Below are 21,484 nucleotides of genomic sequence, written 5' to 3'. Positions count from 1 at the left end.
AAGTTTGCAACCCCAGAAGAAAAGGTTGTCAAAAAGGTAATAAAATAAAACAACTATACCAACCAGTGTTTAGGAGTCATAGGAAAACAGCTTGATAGGATAGAAGATAGGATTGAAAATAAGGTTATTCTTCAGCCAGGAAACCCTAGCAAACCTATCCAAACTCTAGAAAAGCCTTTAGTCAAGCTTCCCACAACCAGACAAGCCAATCTCAGACCTAAGGATAAAATAGCTTTAGAAATAGTCGCCCAGAAGCTTGAGGAACTAGTGAAGAAGGAACCGTTCACCCCTTCACCAAACACCACCTCAACCAATAGGGAACAACCCAGAGACAACCGGCTTATCACTTTAAGAGCCCATACAACCTCTAGCATTTCTAGTAGAACCTCCTCAGAAACTGAAAAGGAGATAGAACACCTAGAAGACCAATTTCAAGGATTATAGGTAAATAGGCTTTACCAACCCAAGGTAAACCTAACAAGCCTTACCAAGAATTGGTATCCCAGACCTACACCCCTGATCTCCAGTATGAGGAAAGGAATACCCAGTTCACAGTATCTAATGGTAAACTCTATGAATGGAACATAGATGGTTTATCAGAACAGGAAATCCTAAACAAGATTCAGCATATGACCATGGTAGCCAATAACTACCTAAATGATGGAATTCCCAACACAGAGGTCATAGAGCTCATGACTTTAGGATTTACAGGAAAACTGTTAGATTGGTGGAATAACTGTCTAATAGAGGAGTCTAAGGGAGACATTAAGCATGCTGTCCAAAAAGATGAGAATGAGAACCCCATCTTTGACGAACGCATAGGACGAGGTGTCCCTGACGGAGTCAATACCCTGATCTATACAATCATGAAACACTTCATAGGTAAACCCAGCAACATCACATCTAGGATTTACGACCAATTAAGTAACCTTAGATGTAAGAACCTTGGTGAATACAGGTGGTATAAAGATGTGTTTACCAATGCATAGAAGCGATTGTAATTCTCCATTTTGGAAGGAGAAGTTTATCAATGGCTTACCCACATTATTTGGACAGAAAGTAAAAGAAACCTTTGCCAGCCCCTTAGGTGTCATAGATTATGATAACCTAACATATGGAGACATCTCTAGCACAATCCGAAGTGAAGGAATGAAGATGTGTAGAGATCTCAAAATCCAAAGCAAGCCAACAAGAGTAAAGCCAAGTACGAAGTAGGAAACTTCTGTACCCAATACGGCTTACCTTCAGTCATTCCCAAGAGAAAATCCAAGTACATAGGAAAAGAACCCTCTGAAAAGCTCCACAGAAAGAAAACAGCCTCCAAGTATTATAGAAAACAGAAGTTCAAAACTAATGATTTCTATAAGAAAGGAAAATCCAAGTCCACAGGAAAGTTCATACCTAAAACATCAGGAAAATGTTTTAAGTGTGGAAAAAGAGGTCATTTCTAGAAAGAGTGTAAAGCTAAGGCCAAATCCCTTATCAATACCCTCATTACTGACCAAACAAGTAAAGAAGAAATCTTCAAACTCTTAGAACTCGACAGCTCAGAAAGTGAGTCTCCCAATGGTTCTAGTGATGAAGAGAAGCATCAATTGTACAGGTCATCCTCTAAAACCTCTAGAGTATCTTCTAGCTCCTCTAGTGGCCAGGATGAAATCCTAGCTTACAAAGATAGTTGTTGTAGGAACATGACTATCAGTGTTTTTTCTAAGCAAGAAGAGCTGCTCCTAGATCTCATAGAACAGATCGAAGACCCAATCATCAAAGCTCAAAGACTTAGTGAGTTCCACAAAACCCTAGCTAAGGAAGCCAGTACATCCAAACCTAGGATTCAGGAACCCAAAGTTGATTTGGAAAAAATCTACAATAGGTTTACCAAATCCAAAAACGAGATAACAGTCCAAGATCTCCAGAAAGAGATTAAGGATACGAAGTCAGAAGTGAGAACCCTTAGGCAAAAGTTAACTATCCTCAGGGTAGATCACAACCTTATGGACCAAAGAGTCAAACAGTTAGAGAATACTTCTCATCAAGGCAATGAGGAAGGAACCTCATTACAAAACCCTTCTGATGAAGAAGAAGATGAAACAGTTAACCCTACAGCTGATATGGCACAGGAACCAACTAGTGAGACGTTCTTACAAACCATTAGTAGGATTAACTTCCAGAAATGGCACTCCAAAGTTAGGATTGTCATCAGCAAAGATTTTGAATTTGAGGTAGTAGCCTTAATAGATTCAGGTGCTGATCTCAACTGCATTCAAGAAGGAATCATTCCCTCTAAATACTTTCGGAAAACCAAAGAAAGGTTAACTTCCGCAAGTGAAGGAAAAATGCAGATTGAATTCAAAATTCCAAAAGCACATGTTTGCCAAGACAATACGTGTTTCAAAACCACATTTGTCCTTGTCAAGAACATGATAGATAGGGTCATCTTAGGAAACCCTTTCATGTGTCTATTGTACCCTTTCATCACGGATAGTGAAGGAATCACTACCCATCCTTTTGGCCAACCAGTTAAGTTTAAGTTTCTTAAAAGCCCAGAACCTAGAGAGATTAGCACTCTCCAAGAAGTTTTTGTCTCTAAGACCCTTAACCTTATTAATGCCAAAACCCAACACCTTAAATACCTTAGCAGTGAATTAAGTTACAAAAGAATTGATGAACAATTAGCTTGTAAAAGCTACCAAGCCGGGATCAGAAAGTTTGAAGAAAAACTTAAGCAGGAAGTCTGCTCTGATCTTCCTACAGCATTTTGGCATAGAAAGAGACACGAGGTAGCTCTCCCCTATGTCAAAGATTTCCATGAAAAGAACATCCCTACCAAAGCTTGACCTATCCAAATGAGTCAAGAACTTATGGATACTTGTAAAGCTGAAATAAAGGATCTTCTTAAAAAAAGGGATCATCAGAAACTCTAGGTCACCATGGTCCTGTCTAGCCTTTTATGTCCAGAAAATGCTGAGATAGAAAGAGGTGCCCCTAGACTTGTCATAAATTATAAGCCTCTTAACAAAGTCTAAGAATGGATTAGATACCCTATTTCTAACAAAAGAGACTTAGTTAACAGACTTAACAGAGCAGTCGTTTTCAGCAAGTTTGATATGAAGAGTGGATTTTGGCAAATACAAATCAGAGAGTCTGATAGGTATAAAACAGCCTTTACCACACCCTTTGGCCATTACGAATGGAATGTAATGCCCTTTGGACTCAAGAATGCACCCTCTGAATTCCAAAACATCATGAACGAGATTTTCAATCCGTTCTCCAGTCATATTATTGTGTACATTGATGATGTACTCATTTTTTCAGAATCCCTAACACAACATTGGAAACACCTTAGGACATTCCTTAACACCATCAAGTTCAATGGTCTTGTTGTATCAGCCCCAAAGATTAAACTTTTCCAAACTAGTGTTCGATTCTTAGGTTTTGATATCAAGCATGGAGTCATCAAACCCATCGACCGAGCTATCCAATTTGCAGATAAGTTTCCAGATGAAATTCTTGATAGAACCCAGCTTCAAAGGTTTCTAGGATCCCTCAACTACATTGCCGATTTCTATCAAAATCTCAGGCAAAAATGCAAACCCCTTTTTGATAGACTTCGAACTAATCCTCTTCCTTGGACCCCAATTCATACCTCTGTTGTCTAGGAAATCAACAAATAGATGCCTCTAACATTGGTTATGGTGGCATTCTTCTTCAACATGTTAGTCCCACTTCCCCTGAACAAATTGTTTGTTTTCATTCAGGAATTTGGACTCCTACTCAGCTTAATTACAATACTATAAAAAATGAAATTTTATCTATAGTACTATGCATTTCAAAATTCCAAAGTGATCTTTTAAATCAAAAGTTTTTATTAAGGATTGATTGTAAATCTGCAAAACATGTTTTAGAAAAAGATGTTCAAAATATTGCATCAAAACAAATTTTTGCACGTTGGCAAGCCATCCTTTCCATTTTTGACTTTGACATTGAATTCATACAAGGAACTCAAAACAGTATCCCTAACTTCCTAACCCGTGAATTCTTGCAAACTCCCATTCAAGATGTCCGGGAAAAGACCCGTACAACCCCAACCCCCAAAACTGCCTAAATAGCAAACCACTAAGAGTACTAGTCAGGCAAAGAACCCTAGCTCTTTAGTACCCTTCTCCCCTAGTCCTCCAAAAGCCTTACCTGTGTCACCCTCCATTGTTGCCAATCGTTATTTGGTATCCACCATTCCCAAACCAAATTACGAAAGGCCCCCAAGACAACACAGTTACAGCTCTGCCTTAGCCTCACCACCTTCTAAATCTATCACCCCGTATACAGTTGAAGAACCTTTTGGGCCAATAGTTCCCCAAAAGCCTTCTTCCCAAATCTCCAAAAAGGGAAGGTCTACCTATATTAGGAAGCCCTTCATCCAACATATTGCTTATATTGAACCTCACTTGGTTCATATAACAAACCCCTTAGTCCTAGCCATGGAAGTATTGCCTGCAAAATGGCATTTCCTCCCTAAACATCTAGAGAAGAACATCAGATTCTACAAGGGTATCCTTACTCAAGAAAAGTCTGCCCCAGTAGAAAATATTATGGATTCCAAGAACCCTTCAAAAGTCCTATCATAAATTCATAATCCAGAGATTTGTAAGCTGCGAAGAATGGGGACACCCCTCCTCACTTAGAACCCTCACAACTCTCAAGGGATCATCACCCCATTATAATTATTATGATTATATGGACGCATTCGAAAAGGTTCTATTTTACCAAAACAAACATTTTGACCATTCATGGTTCATGATGTTTGACAGGAAATTCTCTAGCCAGATACCTTCATGGTTCCTCAAGTGGTGGGAAATGTTTGGTTCGATCCCTCCAATCCTTCTAGAACCCCTTCAGGATGCTTTAAGGTATTTCAGCTCCAAATTTCAGGTCACCAACCATACTTCCCAATTTCCAGCAATTTTGCACATGATAATCAAGTGCAAAGTTCACTGGATCAGTATGTGGAATTATGCAATCCATCATAATCTTTTAGACAGAGAATTCTCAGTGAAATGGTGGGATAGTTTCAGGTATAATGACACTATCTCAAAAATTCATTCAGACTTTCCTCCTCTAGTACAGAGAGCCATTGCTCACAATACAAGATCCCAATCTAGTCTAGACTCAGTCCAAATCGCCGGGAAATCTAGCAAAGAACTCAAAGATCTTGCCTAGCAATTGCTCCTCCAATCAGAACAATTAGAGTCAGAAGAAAAGAATTCTCCTGCCTCTTCAGAAGCCTCAGTCAACCGAGTCCCAGTCGATCCCTTCCAGGATTCCCAAGATCCTTACGATGGTTACAACTTGGACAGTGATTGAGATATTTTGGAACTACAAGACACCCTTTGCAGCCCGGTTACTACTCCAGAACAGTACCCACACCAGCAAATTTGCAGACAGAACACTATTCATCTATAGTTCCAGAACATTGTGCATGATCACTATTCAGAAAAGCAAGGGGACAAATCACTATTCATGAACAGTGACCGTTACTGTTCATCAAACAGTGCCCCGACAGAATCATTCAGTTTACTGTTTGCTTTCGGTGGAAAAAGAAATTCACCTAGAGTAAAAGTAATTCACCCTCTGTGATTCCAACAATCTCCTGAAAGAATCCAAGGCTTCCTTCAGCTATAAAAGGAACCCTTTGCTTCAGTCTTCAGCAGGTCCAATTGCAGTCCTCCTTCCAGAACTCAGAAACCTCCCCTCTCTTTACTTTGTAAACAGATGGCTTTCTCAGTTTATTTTCAAGTTTACGCCTGTAACGCCATGGTCATGGCCTTCACATTTGTAACCTTTTATCTATGCTTCCACTCCCAGAGTGCCCCAATCGGCCCTCTCCCCCTCTGTCTGTAACTTACCCCCTTTTGTTTATATATATATATATATATATATATATATATATATATTTATATATATATATATATATTTATATATATATAGGCAGGATTTGGGATTTTAAATTTGGTAAATGAAAAATAAACATGATATGTCAACATCTAATGAAAAGTAAAGTTTGGAAGAGTGTCATTCCATGAAACTGAAATAGTGATTTTCGTAATTTACCCCATTCGTTATCATATTTTGTCATCATTAATTAGGTAAGATAAAGATAGAGATATAATGAGGTAGTGGTATCCGTATGTCAAATTGGGTTAGTTTGGAGTATTTTTCATTCCAGTCAATTTGGATTGAGAAATTTCTAATCCAACTCAACCATTAAGGTGTTGCGATTTTGTTAGGCCTTAATAAACCAAAAACAAAATGTTACTTATCACCAAAAAAAAAAAAAAAAAAAAAAAAAAAAAAAAAAAAAAAAAAAAGAAAGAAGCAAAAAAGCAAAAAAAAAAAAAAAAAAAAATTTGTTAAATTACACTAACTTTCACTGAGGAACCACTTCCAATTTTCTATAATGACACTTAGCCCCCTAAAATTATTATTATTTCCATCATATAACAAATCTACTTAGTAAGCATTAATGTATGAGAAGTGCTACATCCACAACATTTCATAACAAATCATAGGTGGTTAGTTGTTATTTGTTCAAATTTGAACCTAACACTAAAATTACTTTTATGCCCCAACAATAACAACTAGTAACAACCTGCCACTTAGGATTTGCTGTAAAAATATTGTTATTCCAAATGATAATTTAATTTGAAAAGAATATGGATGTTGACTGAATTGGAATTGATATAAATGGTTATAGAGGGTTATTTGCTATATGAATTAAAACCTTTAGGAAGTCGTATTGTTTATAAAAATAAGATTGGATTTTGACTTTTCCCCAAATCTCGAAGTAGATTGTTTTAATTTACCCTAAAAAATTAGGCTTTCATTTAATTATTTAAACCTATTGTTCTATAAATAACTAACTTGTAACTTAAAAGATATATATTATGATTCATAGTATAATTTCTATATATATAATTTAAATACTATTGATATACAGTCATTCTTATATTTAGTTAACTTTTTAGAAAATCAAATAAGAATATTATTAGGTAAAAAAAGTAAATTGAAAATTTTTTTTTATAAAAAAATATTTTATGAACTCTTAATTTTTGATTTTGTGAAGCATCTTTTTTTTTTTTTTTAATTACAGTTCATTGATTCTAGACTTTTTGATTTTTGTACTTAATAACTCACTTGGATGAATATGTATAATGTGGTCCCATAATTGGCTCCAAAACTAAGAAAAAAACTCTCTAAAAATAAATAATTTAAGACACATGGTGCAAAATTGGACTTCATTTGTAGAATCTAATTAAATTTTTTTCTAAGTTTTATCTATTAATATATACTAATATGTAACCCGTGCTTATGCACAGGAATGATAAATTGAAGTGATGTTATTGATATTAGCATAAGTTATTAAACATATAGGACAATAGTTCGACCAGGATATTTAAAGGAATTAAAATGGTTATTTTTTGCAATTTTCATGATATTAGTTACACCAAGTTTCTCTTTATGTACATTGCTATTATGTATATAATTTCAAAAATCACTATTGGATACTACATATATAATGTCAATTTACAATCATTATACGTGAAATTCTACTAGATACAACCAAAAAAAAAAAAAAAAAAAGATTGGTCTAATAGTATCTCCTAAATTGAATGGGGATAAGTGCATGAGATCGTTCTGCTCAATTTCAACTTTTTAGGTTCAAGATCTTTGCATACAAAATATATAAATAGAAATAGTATAAAAAATATGCTCATTAGTTTAGAGAAATAATAATAGAAAAAATCACAATTTAGTTTTATGAAAAGCTAACAAAAACAAAATCTAATTTTGACTCTAATTAAATTTTCTCTAACCTTTGGTTTAAAATAATATATATATATATATATATATATATATATCTATATATATATATATATATATATATAAATATATATATTTCCTAGTTAATAATAGATTGTACATAGTTATAGTATATTATATAAATAACTTATAAATTTGAATTATTTTTAGTTATACAAAAAATGGCTCATAAATATAAAATCATTCAAACTCTCTTTTCCTCTAATTTTATATATAAAGTTAGATATATGATTATGTTTTTTTATGGTTTATTTATATTGAACTCCTTATTTTCTACCTTGCATTAACTCCCTTGACACAAAAATTAAAAAACTTAAATTAGATTGGACACGTAGTGCAAAATTAAACTCTAATTAAAATCCAATTTTTACACTGAATTTACTCACTTGGCACAAAAATTTAAAAGTGTAAATTAGATGGGACACATGGCACTAAATTAGACTTTAACTAAATTCCAATTTGAAATCTAATTGAATTTTCTCTCAGATTTGCTTATTAATATATATAGATTGCAAATTACATGATTGATCCTAATATTCCAACTTCATCAAAAATAATTTTCAAAATACCAAAGTAAACCAAACAATAAATGTGAACTAAATCTCATAATCAAAGTTTCTATCATTAATAATACTAACTAAAAAAAAATCTCAAAATCCAAGTTCCTATCATTAATAACAACTAGTAAGTTGCATGTGCATTGCCTAGATAATGTTGTAATATTTTATGCAAGATGGCTTTGAAAAATGCTATACATATATTATATAGCATAATTATTATAGAATTTTGTTAGTAATGAGTTCATTATAAGAAGTAACAATTATAAATTGCACACACATATCCATTATAGTTAATGAGAAATAAGAAAACAACTTCTGAGGAATATTGTAGAATAAAAGTTGATATAGAATGTATTTTTCTCTTTCTTCTTAATTCTAAAACAAAAATATACATCCTAAACACCCACAGTTAATCACAATATTTACAAAACCCACAAGTTCACAACATCTTACCTTAACATAATAGTTAATCTACGAAGCTTGCTAGTAAAACTAAATTCAAACTAAACCTTAGTCTCTAGCCATGTTTTTAATTCCAAAGTTGGGTATCATTTGTGGTGTAGTGTTTTATCATGAATTGTAGAAGGGTAATGTGATGTATATTTACAATCTCTAAGAAATTAAAGAAATCAGCATTAAAAAAAAGTACCACCGTCCTCCACATTTTAATGTTTGACCAAATCCTATTAAAGCTCAAAATTAACAAATTTTTCTAAGACTACAATTAATGCCAAATTCAAATTTGGCGGCACTATGTTATTTTTTGTAAGTTTCCTAAGTTAATATGAATATGACCTTTTACAGTATGCAGTCATTTAACAAACTGAATCCACAATGGTTGAAAAATGATTCCAAAACACATATATTTGGATGCCCCAATAAAACTTTCAAATATTCATCATACATGGAACATTTTGTACTTTAACATAGCAGCTTTCCAAATATAAGCATGTAGTTGCCTTAAAACTATACGTTATTAATCAAAAAAGCAAAGTTTCTTCTAGCTAGAAAATAGGAATGGAATTTTCAATCTTTAAAGTTTTAAGCGTCATTGTTTGAATGCTCCACCTTCTAAGGAAGATTGCATAAATTTCTTCTTCAGCACATGTAAACTTAGACCTTTTAACTCATTGTCTTACACTAAGTTCATTAAGAACCACATGAACTAAAATGAGGCCTACTCCCCTGATGCTTAAGTACATCCAAATAACATTCAAAATTGAAGAAGAATGAAAAGATTAATATCTTTTTTTTTTGGGGGGGGGGAATCGAAGGCATATCCCTAAAAAATGACAAAGAATCAACACTGATAAAGAGCTAAGTTAAAATCAAAGGAGAAAGGACACTTAAGTGAAATAGGCATGAACAATTAAATTTATATTTGTGTGAATATCTTGCAAGAAAATATAGTTAAACCAAGAATTCCATATAAGGCCTTCAATCCCTGTAGGAAAACCAGACATCACATTGTCCATAGATAAGCATAAACCAGCTACGGCGAGAGTCTATACCAGCCTTTTGAGGGCAGTGGTGCGTGGTTCATCTCCTTGGTTGTTGTTGGTTGCCATTGAGCGATTGAATACCATACAACTCTTTGTTTGGGAAGTGGTAGTATGTCTTCTACTACGATCTTGTTCTTTCCCACATACGGCACCAATTGATGATGCCAAAAAATCGTTAGTAAGTTGCACAGTCCTCAAGTGCTTTAGACAAAACTTGTGAAATAGAGACAAAGAAAAACCCTACAGAGAGTACTAGTGTGATACCGGTCAAATACTTTCTGAAAGTTAAGTTAGAAAGAATTTCTACAACTCTAGAGTGCTAGAGCTGGGAAAAATTACACATACCTTGATTTGTGAGGGATTTGGAGCTTTTATAGTAGTATAGAGCTGACCTTCGTTTCTTGGTGGAGAAGGTCTTTCCTTGTAGGGAAGATCCTCATTAATACACATATTTTGCAGGATCCTTTTCTTGTAGAGATTCCTTTGATTAGGGTTAATCGTGGGATACAAGAAATTTCTATATTGGGTTTCTTAGAGACCACTTAGGCCACGTAGGTGCCACGTGGCTTTGCTACCCATCTCTCTTGCATCCATCCGTCTCATTGGAATCCGTCCACTACAAAGAGTCCGTCCATTTCTCTGCCTTTTTGTTCAAGATATGATTCCTTCTACCAGTTCTTTGATTGTTAGGCCATTTAGACCGTCTCTTTTGGCAACATCATCGCTTATAAATAACTTTGTTGATTGAATCTATTTGCCTTGGGATTTATCCCTATCATAGGGAGAGGAGGATGAGTTGGAGAAGTGAACCACCACTTGAGGTAGTGGTGGTGATTAGAGAAGGAGAGCCATGGAGATTTAGTCATGGTGGTCCGAAGGTTCTAAGATTAGAGAGTCTCTACAACTTGAATTGCTTCAACAAACTTGAGTTTAAGAGACTTAGAGCATTCATAGTAAGCAAGCTAAAAATTATAAATTTTAGCAACTAAAACAACTTTATCTATTTTAACAACCCACTTTACAATATACCCAACATCAAAAACTCTATATTTTTAGCAACTCATTTAAAATAATATAAATAACTCATTAAAATAATAATAAACAACCACCACAACAACATCAACTACCTCCATCGTCACCCCACCAGCCACAACCACAAACCAAAGAAACAAGGAAAAAAAAAAATCCAGCCCCCAATATCCTTCCTCTTCCACTTCTCAACCTACAACCACCAACCCTAGCCAAAAAAAAAAAAAAACAAAACAAAACAAAACAAAAGCAAAAAAAAACAAACAAAGCAAAACAATCAAACCAAAGCAAAAATTAAACCACAACACAACTTAACAAAAATCAAACAAATCAACCCACGAAGATACCCACGAACCACAACTCAACCACACCGATACCCACAACACAACCACATTGATACCCACGAACCATGTCGATACCCACAAACCACACCGATACCCACGGACCCACGAACCACACTGATACCCACGAAGCAACTGGACCCATGCCAATACCCACAAAGCAATTGGACCCACAAATCGTCCCACGAAGCAATCGGGCCCAAGCCAATACCCACGAACCACCGACGAGAGAAGAGAGAAAAGATAGAACATAACAGAGAAGTGAGAGAGGAAAGAGGTGCTATTATAGATTTTCATGAGAAAGGAGGGAATAAAAAAAAAATGATTTTTATGGTTTACCTTCATGCTATAGTGAGCTGTTATCAATAACAACTCATTGTAGCATGAAAGGTAAAATATAGCTAAATAATTTAATTATAGCAACTTTATTGGAGGGCTTTTTTGTGTGGTTGAGATGCTAAAATAACTTTTGAGTTATTTTAGCATTTTTATTGTGAGTGCTCTTGAGATGTTAGTTTGTTAATAAGTTTTAAAACAATGCTAACTAACTAGTATGTTTAAAAATAATAGGCAAAAAATGGTGTTATACGGCAAATTTGGCCCTAGTTTCAGTTCAATATACACGTCACCCGTGTGGGGCTTCCATTCCAAAGTAGCAAGGTCTATAAACTCTTTATACTAAGGGATTTTTTTTTTTTTTTTTTTTTTTTGAAAATAACTATAAAAGCCAAACTATGTTATTAGTTAGCCAAGGTTTGAAACTATTTTGGTATCTAACAATTCGAGTCTGTTAGACTCGATTTCACTGTAGCAAATCGAGTTTTAAAAACTCGATTTCCATTAGTGCGTAGCTGATGTGGAGTATTTTAATTCATGTGGAACTCGAGTATTAGAGACTCGAGTTCCCTCCACCACAAATCACAGAATGCAGGAAGAAAATGTAGGAAGAAATCACATAATGTAGGAAGAAAATGCAGGAAGAAATCACAGAATGCATCAACTAGAAAATGCATAGCAACTAGAAAATGTAGCAACCTAGAAACCAGAAAATGCAGCAGCATGCAGGAAGAAATCACAGAATGCAGCAACCAAAAAATGCAGCAACCTAGAAAAGAAAACTCAACACAGACCACCGCAGAAACCCAGAACAGCATAGAATAGCAACCCAGAAAACACAAGCAGACCAACCAGAAAAGATAAAAACCTAGAACATCAACCCAGAAAACACTAACAGACCCAGAAAACACAAACCCACAACAGAAAATATTATGGGATGGCAGATGGAGAAAAAATAAAATAAAAATAAAAAAGAAAGAAAGAGAAAAAGAACGAAGGAAGAAGATGGTGAACAAGAAATCTAGTATTAAAGACTCGAGTTCCATGTAAATCTTTTAGTCCACCTCAGTTTTGGCAGCACACAGAAATCGAGTCTCTTAAACTCTATTTGCTACAGTGAAATCAAGTCTAAAAGACTTGAGTTTCTAGTTTCCTAAATAGTTTGGAAACGTTGCTAACTAATAAAATAGTTTGGCGCCGCAAAAGTTAATCTTCCAGTTCACAATCAAACCACTGATGTCTCAGCTTCAAAAGCCAATCCGGTCGTGTATCCCAGACGACGTAGTATTCGACATGCTGACTTGGCTTTCAGTGAAATCCTTAATTCGATTCAGGTGCGTTTCTAAATCTGGGTATTCCACAATCACCAGCCCCATTTTCATTAGCGCACGCCTCAACCAAGTTAAATCATAAGAACAACAATTATAATGGTTATTTGCTATATACTTCACCATCGAATGAACTGTTCACTGTCATTTGCAATAGCAACCGCACATTGTCCTATATTTCAGGGTTTCATATCCCCTTTCATGCTACATTTTCTCCCTTTCCTGATACCCAAATAGTTGGCTTCTGAAATGGTATCTTCTGTCACCAGGACTATACTGACAATGTGTTGTATTTGTGGAACCCAATTATTAGAAAGGTTAAGATGCTCAATACTACTAGCTTCTGTGTCCCTTTTTCTAGCGAGAATGGCGCCCTTGGACTTGCCTACCATTCTCGACACAATGGCTTCAAGATTCTCAGAATTGCGAATCATGAGTTGCAGCCGTCTATGGCTGGTTACAGACTTGTGGAAATGGGTTTTTTTTTACCCAAGTCATTCAGCGAGGCTGGACCCAAGGGGACACATTACCCCGTTTGTTTGTTCATGGAGCTCTGCACTATATAGTAGGATCTTCGTACTGCAAATTCATTTTGGCCTTTGATGTTAACGATGACACATTCCGAGAGATAATGCTGCCGCAAAATTACTCAGATGGAGTTGATGTGGTAGAATTTAAACGTCTTGGCTTTGCTTGTTTTTGGTGAATCTCCGAATGAATTTTGTGAGGCATGCCTCATATGGGTGATGAGAGAGTATGGTGTGTCTGAGTCTTGGACAAAAATAATTGTACCGTTTACATGTTGTCTTGACCAATTCTATGGCTGCACCAGTAATGGTGAACTTCTACTTGAGACAACTGAAGATTTTCTCTTTTCATTTGATCCTAAGAGTTTAAACGAGAACAATCTTGTTCCAAATTCTATATGGAAGTATCAGATTTCAACTTCTACATGATGGATTACACAGCCAATTTCATGGAGAGCTTAGTTTTACTTAATGCAAAAAACGTCTGATTGGAATTGGAAGATTAGTCTATATTAATAGGTGGCTATCTTTGTGAAGTTTGTATGTTAAAGTCTTTTGTAGTATCATAATTTGAGTCTTAAATGAAGTTTTTATCATGGTGTCTTTTTTATTTGTAATTTCTCTCCACATGAAAGTTTTACTTCAGAGGTATTAATTTATTAAACAAAAAAGAATCCTTCTGGATACTGTGGCTATTCTATGTCAGTTGATTTTTGTCTTAGGGACGATGTGCAGATTGTCAAACATGGCTATATGATGGTGCAGTATACATTGCTTGGCCAACACAATCTTATCTTATTTGTACTTTTTGTCCCTTTGTGTTCATCATCATAAACTTTGTTTTTTTATTCTCAATAGAACTCATCACTTATCCAAAAAAAAAAAAAACAAATCTTGCGATGGGTGTCTGTGCCCTATTGACAATGTGAAGGAGCATATGAGCTAAATCTCTTTGCTTTCATTCTTTCAAAAAAGAAAAGATACTGAACTTTTCATTCTGTTCATTATTCATAGAACTGATTTTTTGGTCATGATCAATAAATCAAATCTTATGCTTTAAAAGATCACATATCAGGCTTTTGATTAGTTGCTTTTATAATTTTATATTTGTTTTACCTTTTAACCAGGGATTGCTGATTTTTTTTCTTATTGAAATATATGATTTTGTCTGATATAGCATGACTGAAGTTACACTTACTGTGATAGACAATTGGATATGCATGAGACCGCTTTAATTATGTATACAGCAAAAGTCCAAGTCAAAATTTCGATCAACTACTTATTAAAAAAATTGACTAAAAATCTAAAACTAAGATTTTTAGGTGAAAATATAATTTTCATCCTTTTTCAAGCATTTGGTCTATTAAGCTTATGTTATTATGTGCTTTGCATAGTTTTGTTACTACCTATGATTGTTTCTGGTCTGTGAAAAACTAATAAGTGACCCAGTATTTTAAGCATCTATTTTTGATTTACTAGTTATTTGATAAATAGTTTGTTAGGAACCTACTGTGGTCTCCTAATCCCCTGTTGTCCTTAGGCTGTATCTAATTTGGGACCTTAGTTTAGCTTAGTTTACTGTCAAGTTTAGCGTTGCTGCAGTGCTGATACTAATATACTCTGTTGCTTGCTGTTATACTAATGCTGATGAGCCTGGAATTGAGCTGATAATTGGTGCTAGTATGCCAGAGGGCTTATGTTAGACCCTAGTGCCTGCCTGCATCAGTCTTGTTGCTGTCTTGAGCCTTCATTCCTGTGTAAGCAGCCTTAATGTTTGTCTAAGCTGCTTACTGCATAGCCTAGTTGATGCTGCCTGTTACCTTCGTGCATACTTGTGCTTACTATTGTATCTGTGGCTATGCTGTTGGTTATGCAGTCTTATCAAAGCTCATCCAACAATGTTAGTTGTTGTTAAGATTGAGTACTAGGTATACTTGCACACATTCATTGGGCTGTTACTGATTGAAGTGTATCGGCAAGAATTTTATTGAGATAAGCAAAGCATGCAGTCAGTTACTTAGCCAATGTGCATAAATTAGTTAATCAGGTGTTCAAATAGGGTTAGATACATTGTTTGCAAGCTGTCAGGTTGATCCTGCTTGTATCTTGAGGAGCCTTGTATATAATAAAAGTGCTGCCATTCAATGTACTCAATTAATGAGAAATAATTAGTCTTTTATTCACTTCTTAATCTCTCCTAACTTGCAGTTCCATTCTAATCTCCCTCATATTCTTGTAGTCCTAGGCTAGCTCCCTCAAAGCAGCTAACCTTAAGTCTCATTTAGACCTAAAGTAGTCTCTTAGCATAGTTCTGATTTGGGAAAATTAACATACATAATGTTTGCAAATGCAAGTGACTAGACTAGTCACTAGATTACTATAGTCTGCCTCAATTTCAATTTTTTAAGGTAATAATAATGACATGTACTTTCTTTTTTGTATCACTTTAATCAGATTGAATGATTTGGTAGTCAAATTTGCTTACTATGTTAGTCCTAGCCTAGGAATATAGGGAGACCCTTTTCACATCCAGCTCAGAAGTTATAAATACATGCTTGAAATAAGTGATATAAGACATGGATGCTTTTTTTTTTTTTATCAATTTTTTCATCTATATTATTCAATAACACCTGTGCATACATTAACTTATTTATCTTATTAAAAATCCAAGTGAAATTGCACAGAGTCTTGACCACTTCATGCAAAAACATGTTGAAGGTAAGACATAATCCAGGTCCTCCCAGTTTAAACCCCATATAAGCATTGAGTTATTCTTGATCTCATCTATGAATTTGAAAGGGGATTTGATTGGAAGCGGATGAGAGGACTGTAGTGAACAAAATTAAAAGTTAAAGGATTGAATTGAGAGTTTTATGCAAAGCTAGAGAATGCAAATTGTAATTTAGCCTAAAATTTAAAACAATAACAAATTCTCAAAAGATAAACTCCATCACCGATTCACTTCCATTTTTTTACAAATCAAATTATTAAATAGTTGCAACAACTTTTCAAGTATAAATTTCACCTACATCTTATATTATGTCCTTTTGTTTTTCTCGAATTAATTATGTTGTTGGACAAATGTTTAAACGTTTGAAACTTTTAAATTTTTTTGAAAAAGAATATTACATGAATGAGTTTAAAAAAAAAAAAAAAAAAACGAAGACTAACGAGATTATGATATCAAATATAATCTTAGATTAACAATATTTAATTACTAGACTCATCACACGCGTTTTGTGCATGCAATATGGCTCTTTTTTATTTTGGATTTAGTAAAATAATGTTTAAAAATGAGATAGAGATAGTCTCCTAATTTTTAGCTTCTTTCTCTACGTGAGAATTGATAAAAGTTTGAAAGCCTAAAACTTAAGAACTTTTTTAAAAATAGTAAATTACTCTTTTAATTAGTTTGTGTTTTTAAATTTAAAATTATTTAATTAAAAGATAGGGGTATTTCAGAGTGTTTAAAAATTCATGTAAGAATAATTTACTACTCAAAATTATGAAACCCAAACATAAAATCTTATTATTAATAGAATATAATAATCAAGGAATAAACAAAATTAGAGAGCCCAAATAAGTTGGGCAAGTTTCAGTTTTGGGTTTGGAAAAGTAGTCGACATGAATTATAGGATTTTTTTTGTTGCAAAATAACACCTTTTTTCTAACAATTTTGTTAGTTAGCACCATTTTCAAACTATTTAGCAAAATAACATATCGAGTCCAACATACTCGAGTTCAATGTAGCAACTCGAGTTCTGTGGAATACCCAAGCAAACTAACATCCACAAACACAGAGCTTAAATGAAATCAACAAATGCAAAGGCAAAAATACCCAAGCAAATTCAGAGTCCCTCAATGAAACAACAAACCCATTTCAACTTTAACTTGCAAACCCAGATTAGATGGCGTCGAGAAAAAAACCTCTAAACAAATATGATTCATGCAATAGAAAGAAGAAGAAGAAAATGAAGGAATTAGAGGAAAACAAAATCTTTGTCGTCAACGCCACCTAGGTTTAGTCCGAGCCGAAGGGTTTGGATTAGAGAGATCTGGGTTCGTGGGGATTTGGGTTAGGGAGGCCGAGGGTTTTTGGTTAGGGAAATCTAGGTTTCTTCTTTGTCGTCGTTCATTCTTCTTTGTTGCTCTCTCTACCTTTTTCTTATTTTTCTTTAGTACTCTGCCTTTCTTCTCTTTCGTTCTTCTTTGTTGTTGCTCCCTTTTGGGAACTCGAGTCTTATGTCCAACTTAAGTCTTTTACAATTGAGTTGCTAGGTAAAATCAAGTCTAACAGACTCGAGATGTTAGTTTTCTAATTAGTTTGGAAACGGTGTTAACTAACAAAATTGTTAGCAAAATTTTGTTATTTTGCAACCAAAAAAAAAAAAAAAAAAGCTTGAATTATAGGATTTTTTTTCAAAATAACATCATTTTTCAAATATATTCGTTAGTTAGCATCGTTTTCAAACTATTTAGAAAATTAGCATCTCGAGTTTGTTAGACTCGATTTTGGAATGCTAAATCAAGTACATTGAACTTGATTTCAACATCGTGTTGCAGCTGATGTGAAAATTTGCCGTCCATGTAGGCATGAAAATCGAGCCTTACAAAGTCGATTCTTTTAAATTGAAATCGAGTCTGTAAGGCTTGATTTCGGTACCTAGCAATTCTTACTACCTAATACTCAACGACAAAGCACCAGAGAAGCAATAACGAAGCAACCCAGGCAGTGAAAGCTTCAGGCGATGGTAGCAAAGGCTTCAAGAGAGGGAAATCAAATCTAACTTAATGTGGGTGTGGTTTCTTGCCGCCGCTCAGGTGATGTTGCTACTACTTCAGTGGAGGAGAAGAACGCGTTGGAGTCTAGAGAAGATCTTGCTAGAGGAGAAGCAACCTAGTTGGCGATTTTGACTAAACCCAAGCAGCGAAAGCTTCAAGCAATGGCGGCGAGAAGATCTTGCTACAGGAGAGGATCCGATCTAATCAGGTATTTGTTTTGGGTTTTGTATTTGGTTTTGTTCATGGGTTTTTGGGGCTTGGAAGAACAAGAAAGTTCGTCTCCAGTTCTTGAAGCAAAAGGAAGCAAAACTAAATCAAGTCCTACGGACTCGATTTCTATATGACAGAACTCGAGTCTATTTGACTCGAGTTCGATGCCTATGTGGACCAAGTATCCACCTCAGTTATTGCGCATGGGAAAATCGAGTAAATTATACTTGATTTATAATTCCAAAATCAAGTCCTTGGGTCTCGAGTAGTCAAGTTGTTAAATACCTAAATAGTTTCAAAACTGTGCTAACTAACAAAATAATTTGGTTCTTAGTGTTTTTTGAAAAAATAAAATAAAAAAATAAAAATCCTGAATTATAGGTTTTACTCACTTTTATTTCCCCTTTCTCAAAATCCCATAGATAAATATTGATCAAAATTCACAGAAACCACAAATGACAAAACAAAAAAAGTCGAGGATGTCTCAGATCATAACTGAACGACAAAAATCTGAGTCGTCTTGGAAGAAGAAGAAGAAGTCAATGCCTACATCCGATCGTCTACCGGACGATGTCCTAATCGACATCCTGAGTCGACTGCCACCCAAATCCTTAATCCGATTCAGGTGCGTTTCCAAATCTTGGAGCTCCACAATCACCAACCCCTTTTTCATCACCACACATCTCAACCAAGCCAAATCTTTGTCCAATGGTTATTTGTTATATACACGATTGCCTGTGGAGTTTTTGTGTGGCAAAGAATTGTGTGCTGTTGTTTACAATAGGGACCCAACGTTGACCCAGGTTTCCAAATATGAAATACCCTTTTCTGGTTCACGTATATTGGGCATTTGTAATGGCTTATTTTGCTTAGGTAGTCATAGAGTACTAAATTTGTGGAATCCATGTATTAGGAAGTTTAAGAAGGTACTTGATGGTACTTGTTTCACAAGGCATTGTCGTCATATTGCTCTTGGACTTGCTTATTGTTCTCAAAATTATGACTACAAGATTGTGAGGATGGTGTGTTTTGAAGGGTTGAATGGAGAAGGAAAAGTGATCCCAGCTGTAGCTGAGATTTATACACTGAGTAGGGATTCGTGGAGGAAAGGGATTGGAATATCGGTGGAGTCGTTAAATAGGTTTGAACCCAATGGATCTATTGATAGAATTGATGAATCCCCGTGTGTGTTTTTCAATGGAGCTTTGCATTCTATAGCGTATATTGGGAACTATAAATTCATTTTGTCTTTTGATGTTAATGATGAGACATTCCGAGAGATAATGTTGCCGAATGATTACTTAAATGGAGTTCATCTACAATTTGAAAAACTTGTGGTGTTCAAGGGATCATTGTCTTTGATTGTTTTTGTTCAAGCTGAAGATGAAGAGGGTGATATTTTCCACATATGGGTGATGAGGGAGTATGGGGTTGTTAAGTCTTGGACTAAAAAAAGTGTACCAATGGAAAAGGTTGGGCAGTTCATTGGCTGCACTGACAATGGTGAACTTTTGATCAAAAAGATTGGCACTGGGCTGGTTTTGTTTGATCCTGAGGGTCGAAACGAGGAAAATCTTGGAATTAAAAATGCTACATGGGCGGCTTATACTACTAATTTCTTGGAGAGCCTAGTATTGTTTGATGGTGTAAACGTGTAGTCTGAAGTGAACTCAAAGATTAGTTACTTTGAAATTCAGGCAAGACAGCCTTCTTTTTGAAATTCACATTAGCAAGTCATTTTGTGAAGATGTTGGAAAGTTCTGTTTGGTATGTAATCTGTGGATGAATAAGTTATGTTCTGTTTTTTTTCCTATTGTAGCAGACATGAAAGTAATGTGGTAATCCTGGTTGATTTTTGTGGTCATTCTAGAACAATGTAATCTTATAGTGAAACATACATGTTTAGCCACCATAGCCTTGTGTCACTCATCCTAGCATAATGATTACTGGATTGGGTACCAAGTTAACAACTGTAGTTAATTCTACAGATAATTTGTTAATATTGTTGGTACTTCGTGGTAACTTTGATTTTGATTTTTTGCAACGCACCTTGTTGGATGTCATGTTTGATTCCTAGGAAACAAAAGATATTTTCTATAAACTATGAATTTGTTGTGTTTGCTAAATTGATTGTTATTCTTTTTTCCCCCCTATTTTGATGATGTGGAGCCTCATCAAGATAGGGCCATTAAGACCCACCCCTGAGGAGTAAATCTCGAATACATAACTCCACTTGTCAGAATCATCTATCAAGTAATCCAAGAAAACTACTAGTGGTGATTCAAGCCTAGAATGTCTTTGTCTACAGCTCATTTCAAGCCTCCCACCACTCGGCTCCAACCTAACGAGTTCCCCACTATTTTGATAGCTTTTTTACTAATTTATTTATCTATTTATGTTTTTTGTTCAATTTATTTTTTTTTTTTACAAGATAGAATTTCTATCCTAACCTAATTTAAGTGTATGTGTGTATGAAGCTTTCTTCTGGAGATTTGAACCCCGACTCTTACCCCCCACACCCCACAAGCACTTATACTTGTAGAGTGACCATCGCACCAAGGGTATGCGGTGGTTTTTCTGTTCTATTTTTAAGTTGGCAAGAATCTATAGATTTATATGAATAGGAGATAAACTATAGGAATTAGATCTCAAGTTTAATTCTCAAAGTTTGTAATAATTAATTGGCTGCACAAGCCTCATTCGATGACCCATATTGGACACTAGCCTAATTCATCAAGCTTTTGGCTGAATCCTTTTCTTTTTAAATCAGGAATTTTCGTCCACCTATTGTTTCCTTTCTCTCTATGTTGTCCCACTTCTAAATACTCTTCTTTTTCAAGTCTCAACATCTATGTATGTTTAAATGTTGCTTGCTAAGCTGCATATAAATTAACCTAAGAAATGTTTTCTAGACACTCTAGGTAAATTGGTTCCAAAGTATACCTAGCATAGAGACAGGACTGAGAAGCTAGCTCTCGCAGGTAGAATACT

The 21,484-nt window shown here is 34.9% G+C and overlaps 1 protein-coding gene across 1 annotated transcript; it reads left to right on the top strand.

Annotated features, from left to right (window-relative positions):
- The first annotated feature begins 18,972 nt into the window (after positions 1-18,972).
- Positions 18,973-20,151, top strand: LOC126691413 (F-box protein At3g07870-like). The gene has a single exon (XM_050386459.1). The coding sequence runs from the start codon at positions 18,973-18,975 to the stop codon at positions 20,149-20,151; it is 1,179 nt and encodes a 392-aa protein (XP_050242416.1).
- The last annotated feature ends 1,333 nt before the right edge of the window (positions 20,152-21,484 follow it).

This window comes from Quercus robur, chromosome 7 (assembly GCF_932294415.1).
Source record: "Quercus robur chromosome 7, dhQueRobu3.1, whole genome shotgun sequence".
NCBI lineage: Eukaryota > Viridiplantae > Streptophyta > Magnoliopsida > Fagales > Fagaceae > Quercus > Quercus robur.
Note: the sequence above shows the minus strand (reverse complement) of the source record. Positions and strands in the feature narration are given on the sequence as shown.

Bases quoted from the DNA above. Each gene is read 5' to 3' on its own strand.
- LOC126691413 (XM_050386459.1), top strand. From the start codon at position 18,973: ATGTCTCAGATCATAACTGAACGACAAAAATCTGAGTCGTCTTGGAAG.